Below are 25,732 nucleotides of genomic sequence, written 5' to 3' on the forward strand. Positions count from 1 at the left end.
TAATTAGTTCTAAATGGACAAAAGAGCATGGAGAATATTTTTTCCTTCCTTCTGTACTAAAGAAGCAAGTCAGACAAAATTTTAGGGATTGTTCTAAACACATTTGTTCCTGAATAAAATCTAACAAACACAAATTTTTGCTGGAAGCTGGTTTTCACATTTAACAAGTAAATCCACAAGGAGATTAAATGCAGCAAGAGCCCCAACAGTTGCATTTTTAGATGCTGCCATGACACTGCCAAGTCAAAATGTTTGACCTCTGCATGAAATTTCAATGTAAGATGAATTGTTGATTCTCTGGATTGACTCAGGAGGCAGTAATGTGATTCAAATCATCTGACTCTCAACAGAAACCATGTACTCTTGTGTAACAGTAAGCTACTTCACAGTTCAGTATTTTGACTGAAAAACCAAATCATGCACTGAACAACTAACAATGAGCTCTCACCTGGAAAGCAGAGCTCAGGATAAACTAAATTATTATGTCAGGTCATTATTATTTAGGTGTTTTGATTTATGTTAGTTCTTTTATTTTCAAATTCCCTCCCCAAATTCCCTCCCCAATATATTTTGGTGTACGTATCTGTATACAAATTGCAAATATTCTGTTATTTTTCTGTCAACGTTGACAGGGACTCTGGAGGGCAGCAAACCACCTGAACTCTTGTGTTAGGTAACAAGCAGACAGAAACTGCTGTCAAAATGTAAGAAATGAAACACACTAAGGGAAAAAGACCCAAAGCAAACCAGGAATTAAACATTTCAAACGGCTGCCTCTTGCTCCATTAGCAATTTCTGACACTGATAGCAGCATCTCCAGATCCTTTGTAAGAATACTGTCACCCACTTAACGCAGAACTGTTAATAAGCAGCCTCTGGAAACCTCTCAGATGCTCCTTTAGCCCACTGATCTGGTTTTGGTCTGTAAAATTAAGAAAAAACCTGACGTTATACTAGATCTTTTTTTCCAGCTAGTGAATTGTCATTTGAAAGAAGGCCACTAATGTACTGACACCTGCTAATAGCATAAAATACAGGACAGGACTACATGGACAGAGTGACGCTTTAAGCTTTTCTTTCTCTCCTTCACACTGTACAATACTTGTCTAGAACAGAGCCCTAAGTAAAAGACAAACTAATGCAGTTTTAACCCAAATTTCTGCTAACTCAGAGCTCTCTTACAAGTAAAGGCCTTCAGAATATACCATTTCCAAGCCTTGCAATTAATGAAAGCAGGCTTAATATTAATGCAGGGTGCTGGTGCATCATCCTTCTGAAGCCAGCCACATTTACTTCATGCAGAAACAACAAGGCAATGATAAATCCTGGTAAGATCATGAAGTGACCAGTGAACGGGAATTCAGATTTCTGGATTGAACTCTTGAAAAAGCTGGGGTCAGTCAATAAAAACAGAGTGTTCATCCATAACACACTGTAAACAAACAAACAAAATAAACATATGCCTTTTCAAAAGAACTCAACAAACATTTGATTGAACAAGTGTAGAAAACACTCAAGCTGTCATTTCAGTTGCATGTTTATGAGCCCCTGAAGAGTTCCATGACTGCTCTCAAGCACGTGGGTAAACCGGAAGTGTGCATATCTCATGTGAACCAAACGAAGGTGTGTAGATGATGAAACCGCATCCAGGCAGACACAACTGTTGCTATTGCTTTTCATGACCATCTCAGTATGGAGTGTGCAGGAGTGACAGTGCTCTGGAGGCATGTGCATGACTGGTCCAAATCCTAGAAAGCTGACTCGGTCCCTACCTGTGACCTTCCCCTGTCATTTAGTGTTGGATCTCTGTTTCTTTTTCAGGATTTCACCTCTTCACAGTCTTGATCAGTGGAAAGCTCCACATCGGACAGTCCAACCTCCATTGCCATAATCAATGAAATATCTGAATCACTGCTGACTGCTGGCTCCTGTTCATCTGTGAGGGTAGAAAAGACAGGAAAAGGTCATGTCTTTCTGTTAATGTATTACTAAGTTTTAGTTCTGCAGGTGGAACCCACAGGTCTCTCTACCTCTGAGGTTGTGATTAGATTCCAAACTGTGCTCTTACTCAGTATCTGTCTAAAACACTTCAAAAATATCACAAAATTCAAGCCATTCATAGTGAAAAACAGGATGAAAAGGATCCTGGATGGGTAACGATTTCTTATCTTAATCCTCCCAGGGCTTTTCATTCACGTCCTTCATGAACTTCTTCCCACCACCAGAGAAATTCCCTCCCTTTTTACTTCATCAACCTGGCATCATCCTACTCTCCCCACAAAGATGGCAAGTTAAGGACAAAGCCACAGGCACCTGGTGGAGCAACTCAGTCATCAGGAAAACATTCCTAACAGGAAAAAATCTGCCCAAACCCTCATTAAGTGACAGAATCTCAGAGGACATTTTTAAGAGGGCAGTAGTCTAATGTCTGGAAGTAGCAACGTGGGAATTGGACCAGGACAAAACAAATCCAGGACTTTAGACCAGGCTACCTGCCTTCTAAAGTGGCTTCTCTCATCCTCTTCTAGTCTCTTTAAATTTACTCCTTACTCTGATTTGAAGATATTTTGCAGGTTCTTGATTCAGGCCAAAGGGATCTACCTTAATGCACCATGACCCCAAATACACTAAGAGTTGTGTTACTGACTTCTGCCAAACTGCAAATCACATCAAAACTACAAGCATAGGAAGAGCAACTTGTTTTTGTTTTGATCCCACAGCACTTACCATGTGTGTATTTAGCAGCAAATAAAGCCAACAGATTTTAAAGGACTAAAAGCTAATTTTCTTCCAAGAACAATCAGGAGAAGCAAAGCACACTAGGGAGATTTTCAAAGGCACAAAACCCTCACAGGAGGCTGAGTCCTGAGAGAAAAATTTGACGGTTCATATTTTCAAGTGGTTTAATTACAATGATGGTATTTATACTGTAACAATACAATGTATTTAAATCTGTGGCAGTTTTTTCTTTACATATTTTTCAGACAATAGAAGCAGAGCCTGATTGATGCTAAAAAGTCTAGAAGTTGAATATCTAAGAATTAGTAAGAAACATGACAGAAGAGCCAAGAAAATAACTCCTCACAGTTTAATTATTCACTTGAAGCTAAGTGAGCACAATTAGTCACCTCTCAAGAGCATCATGATTTTTAAATCTTTTATAGAAAACACCCCCACATGTGTTTACTTGTGCTGGGATTAGACCTCATGTTCTGTGGAGAAAGCTTGAATGGGGTCTGCATTATTTCAACTGAAAGAGTCAGTGTTTTCCTTCGCAATTCTTCCCAGTTTTCACCCTGGATTATTTTTATACTTTCTTGATTGCAAGATAAATAATTAATGCACACATCTTTACATCTCTTTCTTTTCTTGCCCTTTCAATATGACATTAGTAAACATTTCAAGGCTTTGCTTCTGACTATAAATGTTTCCACTGGAGGTGGAGGAAGTATTTACAAGCTGAATGATACAACCTCTGCAGACTTCAGTGGGCTTCAATGACATTGAACCTTTAGGTGAACTGCTAGATCCTAGAGCACATCAGAACATCTCATATACCTCCAACACCTAAAGCATCATCTTTAGTGCTAACAGCTCCCTGAGCCAGAATAATGTGGTTTCAGACCACTGGATTATTTATCTTCCTCTATAATTAATAGAATTCTTAAGAACAATGAAAATTATGCTTAACAGCAAGTTTATTTTTGCAAGACAGAGTTCCTAAGGCTTAGCCATGTTGAACAGCCACTTGGAGCACTCTTGAGAGCAGAAGTGTTTTCCATCTGACCTAGCTGTGCAGAAGAAAAGGACTGGCTGAATGGTGACAGCCAGATGCATGCTGAAGAGGCAGGCAAAGCTGCCAACACCAAATGTCAGAGCATCAAACAAGCAGTGTTTAATAGTGCTGAAATGTTATTTCAAGAATTGTTGTTTCTTCCAGGGTTGCACAGCAGAAAAAAATCTCAGCTGAGTTCAAGACAGGCAGATAGAACAAGACCAGATTTGCAGCTCACCTACCTAATGTCTGATGGAGGTACAGCAGCACCCACTCTCCAAACCAGCAAACTCGAGTTTTACATTACTAATCCTATAAAATTATTCAAATTCTTGGATTTTAGTCTTTGCAAAGTGTGGGCTTTGTTGTTTGTCTTCTTTGGAACTGAAATGCAGGTCAGCAGGAACAAGGAACAAAGGAAAGATCCTAAAAGCACCCATGCCTACGCTCTGGCATTGCTTTTCCAGCACTGTGATAATGCCTAGAAACAGGAGCACTCCACCTTCCTTGCTTGCTACCAGTGCAGCCGTTCAAAATCCTAAAGTTACAGCTTTGGCAGAGTCGGGAGAACAACTCGGACATCACCATCCTTTACACCTTCCCTTTCAGAGAAGCACTGACATTTCCTTGGAAGCTGTAGGCAACATAAAGAAATTAATGCATCCCTCAGCATTACCTGCTGGCTCCTGTAAACAGGAGTCCTACTGCTGACCCCAAAACACAGAGAATGAAACTCTGGGAGGCTGCAGAAGTTATACCAGACACGGATCAGCTGTAGGTAACTGGCTGCAAGGTCTACAAACTGCCTCACTGTGGCTCCCCCACACAACACAGGCTTGCCAGACTGTGCTGGTTTGTTTTGTTGGGTTTTTCTTCGGCTGGCTGCTCAGTAACACAAGCCAGCACAGTTACTGCTACTTGTTAAAGGTAAGCAAACCTCAACTACGCTGCAAATGCCAGGAGCTTAGCCTGCATTTTGCATCCCTGCCTTTTAGATCCTATTTACAATGACAAAGCTTTTACAATCACACAGCTTCTACAGAAGATGCCTGACTCATTGTTAACAACCTTTATGAGACTTTTGCAAATTTTTTGTAATTTTTTGCTGTTTTTAAAGCCCTGAAGTCAGATGAGGATCTCAACTTTCAGTGAAGATCTCAGCTTTCACTTAAAAATAAATGAAGCTTAAGAGGCAAAAAGGAAACAGAATTTAAAAAATTAAATCTCTAATTTCTAGACAGATTTTATGCTGGAATATCTGACTTGTGATTTTAGATACTTGAGATTGGCAACCCTGTCTAACCACACACACTATAATACTTCCACTGTGTTTTACAGCACTTCCTGCCACAGGCAGAAAGCCTTTTTCTTAATGAAGTGAAAGGCACATCCCAAGCTGCTTTCCAGCCGGAGTGTTAGTGCCTACAGCAGGGAACTGTAGACCTCCCTCCCACATTCCTCTCATGTCAGTGAAACATAATACACCACAGCACACTGCCTGTCCAGAAAGACTTTTTCCACTCGTATTTCCTGACACACATTTGTTTGAGAGGTGAAATTAACCAAACTCGTTCTCTAGCCATTATTATTTTAAGTCAATTACACTAGCACTGGAAGAGTATCACCACGTAGATTTGGAAGTAGCCTACATAAAGGTGGTACAGCCCTTACTTCTTGAAAACTGCCTCAAGTGATGCTTACATTTGAATATTACTGCAATCAAACAAGGATGAAAATAGCTAAGTACACTGATGCTTTGTAAAACAGTAAGATTGCACACTAGTAATAGTTATCTACTGCTGCTGCTATTCGCAACCATTGGTCTAAGTCTGTAGCTGTTATACACTAATAAATATTCTGAAAGACATTCCTAAGAATTTGATACTGTTTGCAAGAGGCTTGGGAGGGACCTAAGCATTTAACAGTGAGTGAAAAGTGCATTTACAAACCCATTCCTCTGCCAATCATACAGGCATGGGCACCAGCTGAGATATACTTGCAATGACCCACTCAAGCGTGAGAAACAAGCCGATGAAACTCTGGTGGACTTTGCACTCATGGGGGCCTCACTTCTGCTCACCACTGTGCTCCTTCCAAGGAGGCCATATCCCATACTGTCCTTTGATGTCCCTAGGACACAGACAATGCCATGGGGCTCTCCTAAAATTGCTCTGGCTTGCCTCAGAGGCTGAGATTTCCCCCAAGCTCACCAAGCTGTAAAGGCTGTAAAACCCTGTAACTGGGCTAAAACGTCCAAAAGCAATTTGCATCAAGGAAATCAGCAGAAAAATGAGACCACACTAAAATGTTAACAACAAAAGCTTCTCAGCATTAAATATATATAAAGTTTGTCTATGATGGCACTTTTTTCCTTCTCCGGACCTTTGGGTAACTCTCTGCTATTACACCCGTTTGAGAATAAGCAGAGAAGTACTGCTACTCATTTCACATCCTCACTGTGGTGAAATACACCTTCTTTCAGAACTCTTCAGTTTGTGAAGACAGATTTAAACAAAGATATGAACCTCCCAGTGTTAGTTATGCTCCCAGATCTAGACAAGTATCTAAAATGCAGGCATTACCATAAACCTCATTCCAGTCTGGGGCTCACTTCTTCTAAGAAAACATTCAGATGTGTCTAAAAGGATTTTGCTTCGTAAGAAACCAGAAATATGACCATCTCCTACAGCTTTGAGGACCTGATCAGAAAATATATCCAAAGTCATTAGAAGCATTGATATGGGATCTTTATCAAAGCACAATCTGCTCAGCTTGAAACCACATAAGAATATCAATGCAAGCAGTGCTATTCAGATTTTGTTTCCAGTATCAGAACAACCAGGACACAATTAATCACATTTGATTCATGAGAAAGAGAGAGACATATCTAGAGGCCTCTAGTTTTTTTTGTCTGCCTAAGAATGCACTTCATCATGACAGAGTTTATTGTTACCTCCTAATGCAGCCTTGCCACTGCATCACTTTGCTGTTCATGGTTTAAGAGGAAGAGCATCTTATGAAATTACTACCTCAAATGGCAACTCTTTCCACAACAATACCAGTTAAATTTATCACTAACACCCCTTCTTTTAAAAACATTACTGATTGTTAAAATAATTCTCAAATTAATCATCCCATACTTCTCCTTGGATCATTTTACAAGTCTCAAATTTCTTCCATATAATCTTGAGAATTGTAACACTTTAGAACGGGTAAAAACTGCACTAACATAACATAAAGTAAAATACATGTTAAAAATGCCTATAAAATCTCTAATGCAAAAGAAACAGTGGTGATATATCTGAGGAGAAAGGGTTATAAAACCCCTTCTTACTAATGCAGTCCTTCTGTACACAGAGGCTAATAAAATGGATGACTAAGTTTGGCTGGCTACAATTGAGAACAGAGCACTGGGGAATATTTTATTGCTGTTCCCTAGCATCAGAGGGAGATTTATCTGAGCAGCAAAGGGAACAAGTACTTGAATGTGGTAACTGCTTTTGGAAGGAAAGGTTAGAGTCTTTTTTGTAAATAACAAGCCAGAGCTCTTTGAATGTACTAATGACAACAGAGCTTCTTCCAGGAGGTAAAGCAGATGATGTCTGAAACATTTTGCAAAGAATACCCAGACACCAGCACACAGGGAAAGAACCACATGCTATGACCTGGCAAGATAAATTCAAGACGACATTTCAAAAATATCTTTACCTGCACCAAACCCTTAAGTGGTTGAGAGATGTGGTAGATGGGTCTGGATATGACATAAAACACTAGAGACTCTCCCAAAGTAAACTTGTCTTTTTTTTCTTACTACTGAATAAAAAGGCAACAAAATTTCTTTCTTTAATCTTTTACTAGGATATGTGGTTTGGGAGAACATACAGCATCTCTTAATGGAAAATAGACAAAGACATAGTTCCTTGTCTTCAAACATCCTGCAGTATGAAGGGCTAACATCATCATCATCATCTGCAAATCACACCCCAGTATCTCAAGCCAAGCATCAAAATGGAGAATTTATTTGTAATATAACTAATTTTCTGAAGCGTAAATTTGGAGCATGTTGTACTTAAGCAATAAACTTTAACACCAGTTACCTGAGAAGACACCTTGTGCTTTGGCAAGACCAATAAACTCATTTTCAGAGAAAGCGCAGAAAATATCAGCACCCAAATGCTTTCTCCAAAAGAAAGAAAAAAAATCCGTCCAAATAAGGATATATAACACAGGGAGCAGACAGCAAACACATTTGCAGAAAGCTGAGCAAAATAAGGGAAGAACACATACCAGATGTTATTGTATGGAAGCAGTTGGCCCAACTGGCTGGAAAAGTAAAACTTTTTTTTCCATTGTGTTATATATATATATATGTCTATCTTTAATGAGCATATACTAAATCCTTGGGATTTTACCCAGGAATCAGAACACTCAGCCTTTGAAATTCACAGCACATATTAACATTATCGTAGAAATCAACACTTTGGATATCAGTCTCCTCGCTGTGAGAGACTGGCTGACATTTTGGGAACTTTTGATCAGCTGTCTTAGTGGGGAGCTGCCAACCCTGTCTGTGATACAACAAACATGCCTCTGCCAGGTATGACACAAGAAAATCTAGTATTTTTGCTTTCAGTATAATTTCCTCTTTGTCCTTACTCTCATGTGTAACAGGCTCATCATACTCCTGCCCTGGGACCAGCAGGGAAACTCCTTCTGTGGCCTAGATCCTGCAACATCATTTTCTCTTTACATGACTAGTCTTTCCTCTTTCCCACTCTAAACTCAGTCAAAATTTGGTCACAAAGATTACCAGAACTGTCAGTGGAGTCATCACACTGTCTCTTGCACTTCATGCTCTTGGATCAGCTCATCCCCATATTCAAGGTCCTTCACAGTTTATCTGCACATCTGGTCTTCACAGAATCATAGAGAGGCTTGGGTTGGAAGGGACCTTAAAGATCATCTAGTTCCAGCCCCATGCTGTAAGCAGGGATGCCACCTAACAGATTTTATTCACTACAAAGTGTTTTATTCCATCTTTGACCCCATTCCTCAGTCCCACACTCTCCTCATTTCACCAACAGACAAGAACCACTCTACTTCCTTCAAAACGGGGCATCCAGCCTCTTAAACCTTTGCAAAGCTGCCTATCCTTTCTCCCTCCAGGCCTTCCCACTGTCTAGAAGGAGAGAGGGACAGTGGGATGCTGCTGCACACCCTCCTTTACTGTTCACCACTGGCCATCCTCAGTGCCCAAATACTGCACCAAGTGCACCTCTGGTCAGGACATCATGTTCTCCTGATCCCACAGGAAGTTTCATAAATAAATGTGAAAGTATTTCATTCAATGTACCAACTGGTGCAAATTATTATTATTTAGAACATGCAAAATTATTCATGTACTTGACTGAAAATCAGAAAGTGACATCTCCAATAAGAAGGGAAAAGATTAAAAACCACTGAAGCACAGGGCTGCAAGTACATGACAGTTTTGATTCTCAAGTTCCTTAGCTGCCTTTGGTAATATATTATTGCATTCAACACCTGCAAGCTGTCCCTGCTGTAACCATGCTGTTATACGTCTAAAACATCAGGTGTGGTACGGGGACTATTTACTTGGTTTTCTTAGCCGATGCTGAATGACCAGGGCTCCTTGGTGTTACTGCAAAACAATGAGCATGAAGTGATAAAGTTACAGAAAAATCATGCTTTGTCATGTTAATGGTGTGTACGGGATTTTGCAAGGACTATCCCAGTAGCCAAGGTGAGATGTGGAGAGATAAACACCCTTTGAGCAGTGAGCAAACACCTTTAGTCACATTGGCAGCCATTCAAAACTCTGAGGGGACAGCAGGTGTGAGACAAAAGCAGAGCTAAATGCTGTATCTACTAGTGTGTGTTGTACAACACATGGCCTATTGGTAGGCTGGCAGAATAAAGAGACTTTTACATCCAAACAGTATAATCCCAAGATTTAATCCTGTGCATCTCAGCTTCCATGGGCTATCCTGGGGACTGCTACTGTGACTGAACCTTCTTATCTATATTTTAAAAACCTGTGTCAGGAGAGTGCTCTGCTTCTAGCAAGCCTGAAAAAAGGAAATAACAGCCTCACTCAGATACTGGATTGAATGAGGAAGAGTGTAATGGTGAGAGAAATTTCAGTTCTCGTGTTCCTTAGTGTAGTGGTTTGGTCCAAAATACTCATTACTGTTTACTAACTAAGGAACATCAGGAAGAACATCCTTTGAAGGGGTGATTTAGAGATGAACCGGCCAACACCAAGCAAGTCCCTCAGAGCAATCATGCTGCAGAGGTATCGCAAGACTCCCCAGCTGGATACAATATCAAACCAGAAGACTCAATGTAAGACAGTGGTTTCCAAAACCTTTTTCTCTGGTCTGATCATGCTGCAGAGCTGTGACCTCTCCTTGGGGAGCTCCATGGCAGAAAGCAGCTGCACAAAGCCAGCTGAGATTTCTCCTCCTCAGGACTGCAGGGAAATGCAAGAAAGCATTTGGTGCCCGGAAGAGCAACCTATCATGGACATAGAATGAGACTAGGACATGGAAGTAGACATGCAGCTTTTTATAGGATGATAGAAACTTCTCACTCCTTCAAGTCATGTACAAGGTGGCTACTAGATAGTAAAAATCCACACAGGAGAAATTAATTCTGAGAACTTGATGTAAAACATAAGACTGCTGTGACAAACAACCCCCCCATATTTCTGCCTAATCACTATGAACTGCTTCCTCAATTACAAGTATGCACACAGCTATAACAGGGAACAGCTTGCCTCAAAGACAACTCCTGTTTATTTTTGAATGAGGGGGTTGGAAAAGCTCGCATAAGTCTGCCTGAGTTTGTCTGTCATAGCAGCATGTGCGTGATTTTCCAATCTGTCTCTTTAAATACCTCCTACTGCGTAAGCTCTCAAAAACCCCAGGTCACCAGAAAAGCACAGTACTGAGGAATCAGATACTGAACTCCCAAGAGCAGTTACACCAAACATCCTTCAGCAAAGATGTCACAAAAATACCTGTGCATATATTAGAGGATTTAATGAGCAAATACACAAGGAGGTGGCTGAAGAGCTCAGCAGTGGTGGAATTACTTGAATGAAGTGTGTGTGCATCTCCTCTCCCTCTCTCTCACACATGATCGTGACTTCCTATCCAATGCTGCTAACACTGAGCTCCACCTGAGATGCCAAGAAGGATAAAGGGGCAAGTCATTAACCCAGAACTTTGTGGGCTTTAATTCTGTGCATGTTGGTAGGAACTCCATCCTCATGATGCACGTTGGGGACAGTGATCCTTCGCTGAAATCCAACTCCATTAGAAAAGTCCATAATAAAAATTTCACTCAGGGATGTCTTCTCATTAGATATTAAAAAAAATACATGCAGTCATGAAGCCAAAAGAGAAAAACCTCACAGGGGTGGTGGAAGAACCTGCACATCAGATAAATAATTTTTACTGTCGTCACTAGCAAAATGCAAGTTTTAACAGTTACCAACTTTCAAGTTTAATTTTTACTTTAAGGAAAGAACAGTCTTTCATTTTTGTTCAGTATAAGGAAACAACAGGCCTGAGAATGGGCTTGACTCTTGCAGCAGCAGCTCCATTGCCTGAAGCAGGGCACAGCTGTAGGGCCACTGTGCCTGACGAATCAGAGCAGATTAGGACAGCATTCCATCCACACACCCTTCAGTGTCCTCCACACTACCCAAGCACTGCCCACAAACACCAGACATGTTGTTTCATGTGCAGAGACCCTAACATTGTATATCACACCTTTTTTTTTTACCCTCTGACACCTCACAATGAAATCAGTGTCCCTCCCACCAGCTCACACATGTGGACTTGCAGAATTTGACCATTTAGTCTCCTGCCTCATGCTCACAGGACTGTCAGGTACATGTCCCCAGAAACCTGGGAGACATTGGACCAAAGTACACTGCTTAGGCTAAAGATTAATTCTTGCAAGTCCATAAAAACAGAGAATACTTGACAGAAACAGCACAACAACTTAGAGAAAATATGTTCTTCAACCTTACAAGACTGTCTAACCTGATTTGATTTGGACAGCTTAGTTATATATTTTGTCACAGGACATGGCTTATCTACTTGCTGTAGCTCAAGAGACAAAGATTGAGTTAAGTATTATTCAGCTGTAGACAAATTTGTAACATCAGAAAAAACCCCCCAGAATCATGGTGCCTCAGCAATTTCTCAATGACTCTCTAAAAAATCCTAGTTTAAAAGCAAAGAACATGCTTTTCAGTCTCCCAGACTCCACCAGGTTGTAGATGTAGTCTTTCTTGATGGTGTGGCATCAGCAATAGTACAATATTCTGCGGACAGGGCTCATGCATATATCAAAACAAAGTAAGAACCTGAACAGATCACTACAGACATACCCTATAGCTTTACTATTTCCTCTCTTTCAAGATGGGCACATAGGCAAACAGATTATAGATTGATCAATTAAATAAGAACATCCAGTTTTCCATACAGCAGAAATAATTTCTGCTGTTTATATGTCTGTTAGCAATGAAGGAAAATAACATGACAAGGTGAAGTGTCACCCCTTAATTTCATTCAAATTGCAGTTGTTTTTAAAAATAAATTGTAGGTGCTTTCAAAGCATTCCACTGATTTAAATCTCCTCCCTATGGGGTTCTTACAGTATCCATACACTTCCTCTTTGAAGCCCCTAATTAAAAATTCTGCAAGGAAGCTTTCTTTAACATCCAGTTTCACAGAATCCTTAGAGAAGGAAGTTTTAATCCTAACTGAAAACAGTGTACACTTAATTTCTAGTGCCCCCTGTTCAGGTATACTCTTGGTAGGTACTTGTATATGATCCTCCCTCATACACACACACAGAGGACAGCTCTGACCTTTACTGACCACTGACAACACTTAAGATGAGGTACTACCAACTTCTAAAGCTATCAAAAACCTTTCATTTAAAATAATTAATCTCAAATACTTCACTATTCTCAGATTTTCTTCTCTGGAGCCTTATGTGATGATGTTTTAAAACAACAGCAGGAAAAAGGGTAGACAAGTGTAGACACCAGGCTTTGACACAGCTTCAGTGTAACAGTACCTTTAACACAGGGAGTATTACTCTGTACTTAGAGTGAAGGCTGTAGGAGACCTGCTCTGGAACGGATGTCCTGGGTAGTTGAGTCTACACTCCACAATTGTAATGGCTGCATGACACAATCCCTTTCAGATTTGCTAGTAATTAGCAACATTCATTACACCAGCTACTTCACTGATCTCTGTGCCAGTGCAGAACTGCAGATGAGTGGCAGCTAAAAGCCCTAATACCTGGTTTTCAAGAGCCCTTCATGCAACACTGAACCACAGAGATTTAATTTTTTTTTTTTCAACATCCTACAGTGACAGATGAGTTCAGTTGCTAACTCTGCTTTCTCTTAAACCTCACAAGGCTATCAAACCTTGCAACACATTTTATATTCCAGTGTAACTATGCAGCTTTTGAACAGCTTTATTCCAGATCTGATCTTCCCTGCAGCCTACTCAATAGTTTCACTATCAGTAATATACCTACAGCTGTGACCAGCTCTCTGATTGAGAAGTATTACAGCTGGTAATGGGGTCCGAGGCTGCGACCCAGGAAGAGATGACCGGTCCAGGGAGATGGTCCCAAAAGGAATCGCCTTCCCGAGGTCCGGTGTCTTCCTCTCAGCTGCTGGCAGAGGGGCCCTTGCAGAAGCTGTCAGCTCTTTAGTGATTATCAGCTCGTGATTCCAGCTCAGCTCTGCAGGGCAGCCTCCAGGCCAAACCAAACCAGAGAGAGACAAGAAGGCTCGTGTGGCTGGTTCCGCAGGAAGGTAGCTTTATTGTGGGTTCCCTCCGGCGAAGGGGAGGGCCAGGGACAAGCTCTCTCTCCCAAGGGGCTCGAGGGAGCTTGCCTTTATAGGGATACAGGGGATCAGTAGGGGACCAATGGATTACAGAGGATCTGGGACAGACCAATGGGTTACAGAATGATCTGCATAGCGTCTCCCAAAGGATTGGGGGTCTGCCTTTCCTCGCCATGACCCAAAAGTAGTTGCCTTTCCAGGGAGTCCTGCTGGGAGATTGCTCAATCTCCTTATCTCAGCAGACACCCCTCCAGGGCAGTGGCTGGGCATACCCCATAGAGAAGCAAATCCAACTAAGACCCCCAACAGCAAAATGTTAACTTTTATACCTAGAAGTTTGTAACTTCTCACTATTTGGATAGTCTGTGTACTGAGAAGGTCTTTGTGTGCCACTAGGTCTGTGGGTCAGCCTTTTGCAGGGGGTGCAAATTACTCAGACTGCTGCTGGCATTTATGGATTGGCAGGTAGGGGATGACATTGTCAGCTGATATAATCTATAAATCTCATATAACTGGGATGGAGTACTAGGAGTACTAGATTTCTGCAGTCCAAAACAGCCCATAGTTTCCATCAGAAACATCGCTGCAAGGACTTCCTGAAAACTTAAGCAAAACCCCCTGATTTAATTGGTCCAGGTGTAGTTGTTTTTATGAGAAACATGTCTCTTTTCATTAGTTTAGAAAAAATAAACCCCCCCCAAACTCAGAGATTATAGCAAAACCTTTCCTTTTGGAAAAGTAAACCTTTCTGATGTCCTTTGCATCTTCTTTAGATTGCTTCCACAGTTTACTTAGAGGATTAAGCAATATTTTTTACCTAATCAAAAGCATTCCACAGGCAAGAAAAATAAGCACATTTAAAACCCATCACTAGCACATGAAATGAGGATTAAAATATGACTAGGAGGTGTACAGAACCACTGTTTGTTTGGAACGGAGATGTCCAAAACATTACTTGTGTCTTGTGGCAGGGCTAGTGCACCAGATGAAATTCTAACAAGCTTGTCTGTGTACATTAATGCACACTCACAGAGAACACATGAGTACAGAACAACAATCAAAAAAAGCTCTCATAAAGGAAGAGGTCAACTGTTTATCTTGTATGTTCATTTTCAAAAACTTAAATCAGTTGATGCCAATCACCTTTTAACTGGAACACTCTTTTGACAATCCTGCAATAGCTCAACATTTTTTTTCCCATTAAAAATAAAACTGATGTGCCAGGCCAGGGCTGCTACATTCAAATTTTCTCTGAAAAAAATTTATGAAAATAGCTTTATGTAAAGAAGAAAAAAAAGACAATCAGCCTTTACAACAACTGAAACCAAACTGAAAATTTCAATTTAAAGAGTTTAAACTAATTTAATGTGAGTCTTCTTCTGATCCTGTGTCTCCTTCCTGCCTGCCTCCCTTTCTGTCCAAAATGAGCCCGTATTAAAAAGAACAGCAGTTTTTCTTGACCTAAGATCTGAAACCAAGATTTTTGTCTCTCCAGCCTAAAGCAAAAGTGCACACACACTCCCTCTTCATTTACCTACCTTCTTTTGCTTCCTTGCTCATGGTTCACACAAGTAACATGACAAAAAAACGTGAGTTTCATTTACTGGATTGCAAAATGCTGGGTGTGCCAAAACCCAGAGAGGGGCCCAGGACAACAAGCAGCAAAACTAACACTGAAGAGGGAACTCAATCTCACGTAGAGGCCACTAAAGCTGCCTAAAGGGCACCTGAGGATAACTTCTCACTTGCCAAGAGCCCTTGGAGGCCTGGGTCTGGCTGGTAGGAAATCCTGCAGGGACATCAACAGAAACTGGTTTTAGGCTATATAAATCTAGGGCCGTTAAGCATTTCCTTTCAAGTAAGCCTCCAGTCACAATGTACTTTCAACTGAACAACTTCTGGCATCAGAAAATCCCCTCCAAACCCCAGCTTTTACCAGGGATGCTTGCTGAAACACTCATGGGAACATGAGAAAGGCCAAACCCAGGACATCCATTTTCAGAGTTTCTTAGAGCAGTGGATGGGAAAGGTCAATTTAAGTTTCAACAAACTGCAGCTGGAATTTTACTAGAAAATATGTTCATTAGGTCACTTGGCCACCACCACTAGCATCAAGATCTCACTACCACTCTACATGTGAAACTCAAGTTGAAACAGAGTAATTTTAAAACACTGCTTCTCTGCATGAAAACCTTTTGTCTCTGTTTCAATTTTTTAAGTTAATATATACTCCAGTTCCACCTTCTTTTGTGTTCTGAGCATTCACACTCCTTGGAGAGGCAGAAGAAATAGTCATTACCCTATATACCGATACCTCCCTAGAAAAATGAAAGTAACAAAACCACTCTAAAAACCTGGAAACCAATCATGTAACTTAAAAAAATGTAAATGTCTCTGCACTGTTCATTATTGTTTCCCTTAGATACACTACGGTAAAGTTAGAGTCAAAACTCTGTGACATTAAGTTCAGTTTTAACCCCATTTGTCATTCCTTTTTATTCAAGTTTCTTCACTTTCCACTCCTCTCATTGAAAAGTGGTAGTTTCCAGAAGGTTCCCAAGCAGTTCCAGAACAAGTTAGACCCCAGGAGCCTTTAGAAAACAAAATATTAAAATATTGGTGTATTTTATATCTACTCTCAAAAAAGCGCTTTTAGAAGCTGAGTAAAAATTTATAGTGAATTTTCAGTTTTTACAAGGGAAGCAGTCTTGCATCTTTCAGTCACAATCAAACAAAAACTGAAGGATTAATTTAGGAAAAAAAAAGAGACAGAAGGAATAAATTACTGCAAACAAATGTAATTGTTTCTGCCCTGTGGAATATGCAGCCATTATAGTAGTTTAACAATGCACTTTTGAGGGTGAACAATTAAAACCACAACTTTTCTGCCAAAGCTTTTCTCCAAAACTGTTTCCTTGGAAGTGCACTTTTAGGCTGCAAGTTTCTCCACAGCTGAAAGCATGTTCCATCCCCCAGAGCAGGTTGGCAGAGGGTCACTTTTCTAAAATTTCCTTCTTTAAGACTATTTTGGTCTTACAGACTGACAGCTATTCATGCGCAGAAAGACAATTTGCTGGTGCCACTACCTTTTCAAAATGCAGTTACAGGGAAGTAATGAAGTTTAGCAACACCTCAGTTGAATTCAATATCCTGTGCACTCGGGGGCAAAATCTGAAGTCAGGTTTCTCATGCATACGTGACACACCACATTTGGTGGCTGTCTCCCAAAGAAACCTTAGAAGCTGAAAACGTTGTGTTATTTAATTACCTGTGTGAGGAACTGACAGATTTTAAACCCTCTTTGTGTGATTTTTCCCCCCATACTGAGATGCTACAATTTAATAAATTTAATAAAGCTATTTCAGCTAAGTGGTTTTGATATTCTGACTTTGCGAGTGGCACCCTTATTCTATATATTTTCTATGCACTTTTTCTATAGGAGTATGTTTTTTCATTGTCTTATACCACTATGCTACCTAGAGAGTGGAAAATAGAGCAAAAATTCACAGAGATCTCCAGGTAAGTTGTTTTGCACATTGTGTATATTAATAAATGGATTAATTATTGCCACACAACAGACCATACGTTCTTGCCTACTCCCTGAGTGCCTCAGATATATTAACATGAGTTACAATGAAAAGAACAGTCAAATGTATTGGCACTTGCAAAAGACAGTCACAATAAAAGGTCAATTTGGGTGGATATTCATTAATAAAATTACTAAAATTAATTCTGATGCTAGTGTGCACTGTGCTGACTACAGCCTGAGTATATTCCCCAGGATATCAGCCTTGCCACTAGAGTGGCAGAGATGGCATCTAACTGGGCAAGAATATTTCCACGTGGGTCCTATTTTCAGCATCCCTAAATGTGAGGGCTTATGCATCTCTCCTGTTCCCAGGCTCTCAAGCAGGAGAAAATCCTCTAACATGTGTGCCAAAAGTTGGATATTTCCTCTTGGATATTGGGCTTGACCTGTTAACTCCTTCTCTTCCAATCATTCCCATTTTCTATAAACACTCATAAGCCAGTTTCTCCATTTGGCCTATCAGTATCAAAGCATCAGTTTCAGGCACTATCTTTAATTCAAATTGCCCACATCCAGAACAACAGAAGGTTCAGGTACTAAGAATTTAGTGAGAAGTCTCGCTTCTAGGTGAAGTGACCTGGTTACTGTGGCAACCCTGGAGGATCCCCGAAGCACCCTTATTTCTGCAGGGGTTGGAGGAAAGTGATAGAAAAAATGAGTAGGACTTCACTAGTATTTTATGAGCAAATACCACTGATTTTTTTTTTGTCTGAAATCATAGAGTTTTAGAGACTGTATATGAAAGTTTGAGCTATTGCCCCTACAGGAGTCTGGAGAAAACTTAGAGCAGAGCAGTTCTGTATGCTTCTTCCAGTCCAAACATCTCCCGCAAGACTGTTTTTCTACCACAGATAAAACTGTCACAGTTATGTGCACACTCCACCCTCCCTTCTACTTAATCTCTTCTAAATGCAACTCTCTCATGTTTTTTGAGAAATCAGAACTGCTGGTTGCAACACAAAAACTACAAGTGTAAGCATGCACATAATCCTTTAAATTCTTGTGAGAAACCAGTCAGCTTCTATGTGCAAATGATTCTCTTCCATGTTCACAGTCTCACAACCTGGATAAATAAGGAGAAAACATTATGTACCAATGACTGGAAACATTTTATCAGCAGAGCTCTTGCCTGACTTCTTTCATCTGAGTTACCTTCATTATGGAGCACTATAGCAAACACACACTCATTATGAAGCAATGCAGCCAAACCAAAATACATGCAAGCAGAATCAAGAGTGACTGCTGCAGAAATGCCACTACTTTCTAAGTGCCTCAGCCTCTTGTTTTCACTCTCTAACAGGCACAGCTGCCTTTTCATTGTCTTTCCTTTCCCACTAAATTTATGAGATCTGTTTGCTTGCTGTGATCTGCTCTTACCTGTGAGGTTTCTGGAGTGGGTCCATCTCTGTGTATGTACTGACTGATTCAGCAGAGCCTAACCCTGGTAGGGGTCTCTGGGGTCTGCACAGTACAGGTGAGCACTACTTTTGCCTTGTCTATCTGAAATGACAGCAGCAACCAGAGGCACTGACCCTGGAATCCTCCCCTTCCACTGCCTGCCTTACTACAGAACCACTGCTCTGCCATACTTCTTATTTTCAGGCGCTGATCCAAACTGGATCCTTGTACCTCCCATTTGGTTTTGTTCCTGAATTGATAAGAAAAAGATTCAGAATCAGAGTAGCACACTGTATCTTAAACAGCAACTTCCTGATCATTTCAGTGGAGGCCTTTGTGTAAAAACTGATGAGAATAAAATCTCCACAGACAATACAGATGTGAACACGAGTCCTAAATAATAAGTCAGTTGTACGCAAGATACTGAACATCTCTTGCAAGGCAAGGCTTTCGTTGTCAAGTGTAAATCAAAGGGATCAGCTAGTATGAAGTCATCTGGTCTCTCTGCAGTTCAGATTTGTATTTTACTCTATGCTGTCAATTTTGCTTTAAAAGCTTTTTTGTTCAGTGTTTTATCCAGCTATCTGCTAAAGACAGAGGAATACAGAGAAAGATACAAGCTATGTTATCACTGGTGCCAGTCCTCAGGTCCCCTTTTTCCCTGCACACATGCAATACACGTTCAGAGAAGTTGGGAATGACACATCTAAGGACACACTGTTGTGCCAACACAGTGTGGTGGCTGGACCCTGATTGCACACCAGGAGCCCACCAAAGTCGCTCTATCCCTCTCCTCCTCTCCTGGGCAGGGCAGAGAAAATACAACAAAAGGCAAGTGGATCGAGCTAAGGACAGGGAGAGATCACTCACCAATTACCATCAGGCGCAAAAGGGACTCGACTTGGGGGAGAAATAATTAATTTAATTTATTACCAATCAAAACAGAGTAGGGTAGGGAGAAATAAATCTTAAAACCACCTTCTCTCCACCCCTCCCTTCTTCCTGGGCTTAACTTCACTCCCAAATTCTCTCCTTTTTTCCCCCTAGCATCATAGGGGGGTGGGGGTTGGGGTCAGTTCACCACATTTCCTCTGTCGCTCCTTCCTTGTCAGGGGGAGGACTCCTCATACTCTTCCCCTGGGACATGGGACTACTCCCATGGGACACAGGCCTCCAAACTTCTCTAATGTACGTCCTTTCCACAGGCACAGTTTTTCACTAACTGCTCCAGCATGGGTTGCTTCCATGGAGTGCAGTCCTGAAAGTACAGGCTGCTCCAGTGTCTTGGAGCTGGCTGGCATTGGCTCCAATGGACAAATGGGAAGCCTCTGGCATCTCCTCACAAAAGCCACCCATGTAGCCACCCTGCTACCAAAACCTTCCCAAGCAAACCAAAGACATACAGTTTTTACGGGAGCACTTTTCCTTCCTTAGTTTCATTGTCATAGACAATAAATCCCTTATGTCTCTTGCATTCACTGAATATTAATAAAATGTGTATATACTCAGATAGGAGCATTCAAATGAGATTTGAAGCTTCATCCTTCCTTTGCCTAGTTGTTTATTCTGATTTCTGAGCAAAACAGACAGCTGTGTAGGGTCCAGTTGTGATGGAGATAGTGTGCTTGCTTCTGGAAATAGTGTTGTGAAAGCTGGCTTTTGTGTCCCTCTCTTCTCTTGTGCTCCACATTTCTTTCCTCCTATTGTACTGGCACAACAACTTCTGGATCAGGGAACTGATCCAAATGAAACAAAACCACCAGGAAGAAATTGATTGGCTTCTGGACTGGGCTTCCAAGGCAGCTACACAACATAAAAGCAACATGGAGGCAGGAATGTAATTTGGGACAGACAGAGGCAAGCTAAAGACTGTCGCAGACCTCAGATGTACAGGCGGACTTATAAATGGAGCTTCCACTAATGAAGGTGAACACTTTCTTCTATATCTCTTCCTAGACTCAAATATTAAGCAACCTTCATGGCATCTGCTGCCTTTTTGGGACCCTAGGTTAGTCCAGACTGCTGTGGGTGCTTACCATGCCCTTTGACTGAGCCATACCACAGCTCAGTGGGGACAATGGGCATTACTGATCTGATGTCCTCATTCTTGCTCTGTACACAGTGTCAATGGACACAGAAGATGTGAAACAGAAAACAAACAAACAAATGAGATTTAAATTTCCTCCTTGATTCACAGAAGTTTTGTACATCACTTTTTGCAATTTGCTGTGTAGAAATACATTGTATTTCACTTCTCAATGTATGGAAAGGAGGAACAGATTTATAACAGAAAAACTTCCCTGTCCATTCAGAGTCTGGCAGGAGTCTGGTAGGTGTATGCAATAATCCAGAGCACATTTTTAGTGCCAGCTATGTTTCACTTGGTGACTCTTTCAAACCACCAATGCTATGTTGGTGTCAGTATTTGTCCCAAACAATCCAGGAACTCAGCTCATTGGAAGCTTCAGTCCATGATTATTACTTAGTGCAACATCCACACAAGATTTTAATAGGGCCACCAGGACTTATGTCACACGCCAGGCACATGGGAGCCAATCTGCTCAGTCTTTAACTAGGTGCCATCCGTATTCTCTCTCTGGGACAGTATTAGGACTTGTTAATGCAAGTGTTAATAACTTTCTGTACTAATTAGTATCTAGGGAGTTTTTCCACCTTCTCCTCCCCATTTATATTCTGCCTAAAAACCCCCACTATTAATAGCAAGGAGGAACAGTCAAATGGTTACAAGACAACAGTGGATCAGATTCTTATCATGCACTTTCATCCACTTCCAAAGGCTGACAGTTCTTCACAAAGACATTTTAGAAATAGACAGCTCAAAATAATTACCTGAAAAGTTATATTAATAGATTTAATGAAGAGCTATCAGAGAGATTTGAAAGGGTCCTAACAGTCATGATGAGCTGTATGTTGGCAGGGTTTTATGGAAAGAACAAAATGAGAGGCAGAAAAGGAACTGCTATTGTCTAGACTGCCCACACTGTTTACAGTGTGCCGAACTCTGTGGACTTTGCAGGTGATATGACACCTTGGGGGAAGGTTTGTAGTTTTTCACACTGAAAGTCCTGCCCATGTGTGCAGTAGAATTACTTATGGATCTTCCTCCAACTACAGAGATAGTACTAGTGGGATTTCTGAGGCCCTATGCAGTGAGATGAGACATCCCACTGAATGGAATATAAAAGCTTGTCTAAATTGAAAAACTGGAAGTATTTATGAAGGGAGGGCAAAGACAGCACATTATTTACTGCAGAAATTAGTAAGTGCTTGTGGGACATAAATGACCATGGGTGCTATAAAAGAATAAAAGTGTCACCATATGTTTAGAATATCTAGCTGCCACTTTCCCAGAAAACTACCTTTTTTACCCGTATCATTCAATCCCAGCTGAGCCTGACCCAAAGAATATTGCAATGGCCTCCTCAAATCCTAAATCCACCCTCTGAAGCTGGTGTAGCTCAGAGCTCCCTCAAGTTCAGATCTTAGCCAAGTCCAGCTCACACTCATATCATATGTAGAGCAGGAAATTCCACCTGCACTGAGATTTACAAAAATGTTAACATTTTGCATAACTCATTTCTAAAAATTAGGCACCACAGATTGTTATTATGCATTATGTGGAAAAAGATCCTTAGGTGGTCTTCTTTCATATGCTCTGGAGAGCTGAAAAAGAGCAGTAAACTCAGCTGACATGAACTCCTATCTGTTTCACACTATTTTTCCCCCTCCACTCACCCTTTCTTTTATTTTTTCCAAAACTCCAGTTTTTCACTTTTTCCATCAATACCTTTTCAGCAACCAGTTACAGAAATATAGTACAAGATGCTATCCCAGGATCCTACACAATATCCCACCACAGAGAGAAAACAGTCACTAAGACTAAACACCAAACAGACTTTGGGCTGTGGATATGCCCAAGCGACCTGATGAAGGCTTGGCTCTTGGTAAAAGGCAGCTGAGAGAAACTGATGGTCCATTTTTAAGTGCTCAGTGCTACTAAACAGGAGATGCTTCATTTAGCAAGGAACCCTAGGGCTTACTCCCATCCAGATGTTCATAGTACACTAGATTTCTGAGGGTCCTACAGATATCAGGAGCATGGGGAGCAAAAGAGAGGGAGAGAAGGCGAGATGTCTGCTGAGCATACAGACAGAAATAAGAAGAAATGCACTGGCTGAGTTCCAGAAATTAATATCTGACCCCACTGAAGTAAGCAGGAGCTTTGCCACCACGGAGAGAGAATTTTACCCAATGTGAACAGTATTCTGGGAATACCCTCCCTCCAGACACACTGTGGGAGGTCTTCTGGCTCTGAATAATCACTAAAACCACAGGAACAGAAATTAAGCCCAAACCAAGACAATACCAGAATGATTAATCAACAGACAAAAAAGAATGTAACAACAATGAAGTGAAAAGTGTTGCAGAAGCGGGTGGAAAGAAGGTGGCAAGTCCTTTACCTCCTGGACCACTGAACTTTGTGAGGAACAAGGAAGGATGCAAGGACTTGTGCTGGGTGCAAGAGGCCACGTCAAGTCTGCACTGGAGTCTCAGAGTCTGAACAGATTCAATAACAGGGGAGAAAAAAGTTGTAGTGCAGATTCAGCCTTGGAGTAGGCTCCTGTCACTAATACTATATAAAGAGGCCAGAACCTAGCAACTTCAGCAAAGATTTCTAGGAGCAATCAGCATCGTCACTTAAAAATTCCCAGGCAGACTAGTTCACAGAAAGGGCACGCTCAGCAAGCTCTGCAGTTGTGTAACTGAGCATTCTGGATATGAGAAATACGATAAACAGACACAATGCCTATAAAGTTCCATCTACTCTGACAGCTATGACCCAGTAATTTAGCCTACAGCTGCCCTCTGATTTAGTTAGCATGTGGATTCATAGCACAACTACATATAAGGTCCTGGATGTTCCCCTTTCACTGACTTAAGAGTTCAGGTTGCCCACAATGCTAAGTTCTACCTTTCAGACTGCCTGAATCCTCCAAATTCACATGAGGCAACTAGAGACTCAAATTCCCGTAACGGCTGGAACTCAGCCCCTAACTCCCAACCAAAGGACTCTTCTTTGCTGCAGCTCTGCTACAAAAAGAGACTAAGCGGCTTTTCTACTACAAATAGACCACTACATAGTAGTACAAACTACTACAAAATGGACCACCCTGGATGTGGTGATGACAGCAGGGAAACTCGCACATCCATCACTGACAAACATTCAAGTATTGCATTGCCCTCTAGATGAGAAATCCAGATGAAGAGTCATGTCTATATGTCAATGATGAATGAATGACAGCAGCTAACTAAACGTTAAACCAGATTTCCCTGAGTGACCATATGACAACCACAGCACAGGCAGGCATACATCTGCATTTGGAAGGTCCCAAGGTGCTTCGAGCCTCCCTCAGGACTTCTTTCCTCTCAAAACAACTGGAAAGGCCTGCTACCCCGCCAACCCCTCTGACAGTGTGAGGTTCACAACCTTCACAGAGCTCAGGCCATCTGCCAGTTTTCTCTCTCTGCTCTCTTCTCCTGCTCTCTCTCACATAACCAGGGCAAAACCCATCTCACAGTCCTTCCCTAGGCATGGCCAGTCTCTTCAGGTGATGAAGATCTCCTGATGCTCCGTAGTTTGCTGTCTGTGTGCCTGGTCTTGGTGCAAATTCCTTGTCCATGGGCTCTGCTGTCAGCCCTCAGGATTGTCCAGTCTTCAGGTCTACTGTCCAATATTATCAAGGGTAAGGGGAAAAATGGAGGATAAGGTGGAAAACAAAGGGCACCAAGGCAAAATAAAGCATCTTTGTAGGCCTTGCAGTATCCTGCTGGCTCTGAGAAAGCTTTTCACCCAGTTACTTAACTTAGCTGGCAACTTGGAAAATGAATTACAAATGTGTTCGTTCCTTCTGCAGACTCTTGAAACAAATCTGGAGGGAAGAGCGTGCCTGGAGAGTTGCTGAGCTCTTGTGCTCCCTGGCAGCCTCAACACCATTGTTACCCCTGGTGAGAAAGCAGAAGAGCTGTTTCTCAGCCTGACAAGATCCTGTGATGAAGGGCACAGACTGCCCCTCATGTTGGGCTTTGGACCAGGCTGCAGGCTTTTCCCAGCATGTGTCATGCAGCTGTGTGCCTAAGGGCCACCCCACATCCCTCCTTCCCAGCCTTAACAGTGTGGATCTTCCAGAGAACTGTGGGGCAAGGATCATTATCTGTGAGAGGAATTACTTGCTTCTGGAGTGCTAAAGGGCAGAGCAGAGACCAGCACTTAGCCCAGTCTTTATTACGTTGTGGTACCATCTTTCCTTTGTTTTTTAAATCAGCCTCAAATGCATTTAAAAACAATTACTGGAAGGAACAAAATGCCATCTTGTTCTGAACAGCTCTTGCCAGCACTCAAGGAGACTTGAGAAAGCTGAATGCCCCCAGCTGACGGGCTGGCCATGGAAGATGGCTGGGATTATAACCTTGCTGCTCACCCCTTGCTGGATCCAGAACTTAGACCATAAAAGGACCAAACCTGAAACCAGAACTTAATCCACAAAACAGAATGTAAAAATCCATTTCTGGGTCACCTGTATCTAAGGTCACAAGTCCAGTGTTTCTAGAAGTTATGTTCACTGCCATGACACTGGCTGCAATATGAGAGAAAATGGGATATCAAGTCTCTCCACAGAGTAAGAAGAGTAATATAAAATCATTTCAGCCTAGCTCCATCATGTCTCTCCTACCTTTTACACATCATATTATTACTTGTCTTCTTTTTCATTCCCAGTCCCATAGCAGTACCTAGAAATCATTGAAAATGTATATTTTTTTCCAGAGTCTACACAAACTCTACACACAAACCTGTATTTTGGCACATTCTTCTACCTACCTTCAAGTATATCTGATGATTTTCTAAAATAGTCTTGTCAATACACCAACTAGTATCAAACCCATAGGTATTTTCTACTGATCTGCTATTTTACCTACAAGTGAGAATTTTAGACTAGCACAGTCCTCACTCAAAACAGCTGACAACATTCCTTTTAAACTCTCA

At 41.4% G+C, this 25,732-nt stretch overlaps 1 protein-coding gene across 1 annotated transcript in view; it reads right to left on the reverse strand.

Annotated features, from left to right (window-relative positions):
- Positions 1–1,519: 1,519 nt before the first annotated feature.
- Positions 1,520–25,732, reverse strand: part of RNF150 (ring finger protein 150) — a 116,055-nt gene continuing 91,842 nt past the window's right edge. The window contains exon 7 of the mRNA XM_010412167.2: positions 1,520–1,936. Coding sequence (XP_010410469.2) covers positions 1,818–1,936 — 119 coding nt within the window. The 3' untranslated portion in view covers positions 1,520–1,817. The remainder of the gene's footprint in view (positions 1,937–25,732) is intronic.

This window comes from Corvus cornix, chromosome 4, assembly GCF_000738735.6.
Source record: "Corvus cornix cornix isolate S_Up_H32 chromosome 4, ASM73873v5, whole genome shotgun sequence".
Taxonomy (NCBI): Eukaryota; Metazoa; Chordata; class Aves; order Passeriformes; family Corvidae; genus Corvus; species Corvus cornix.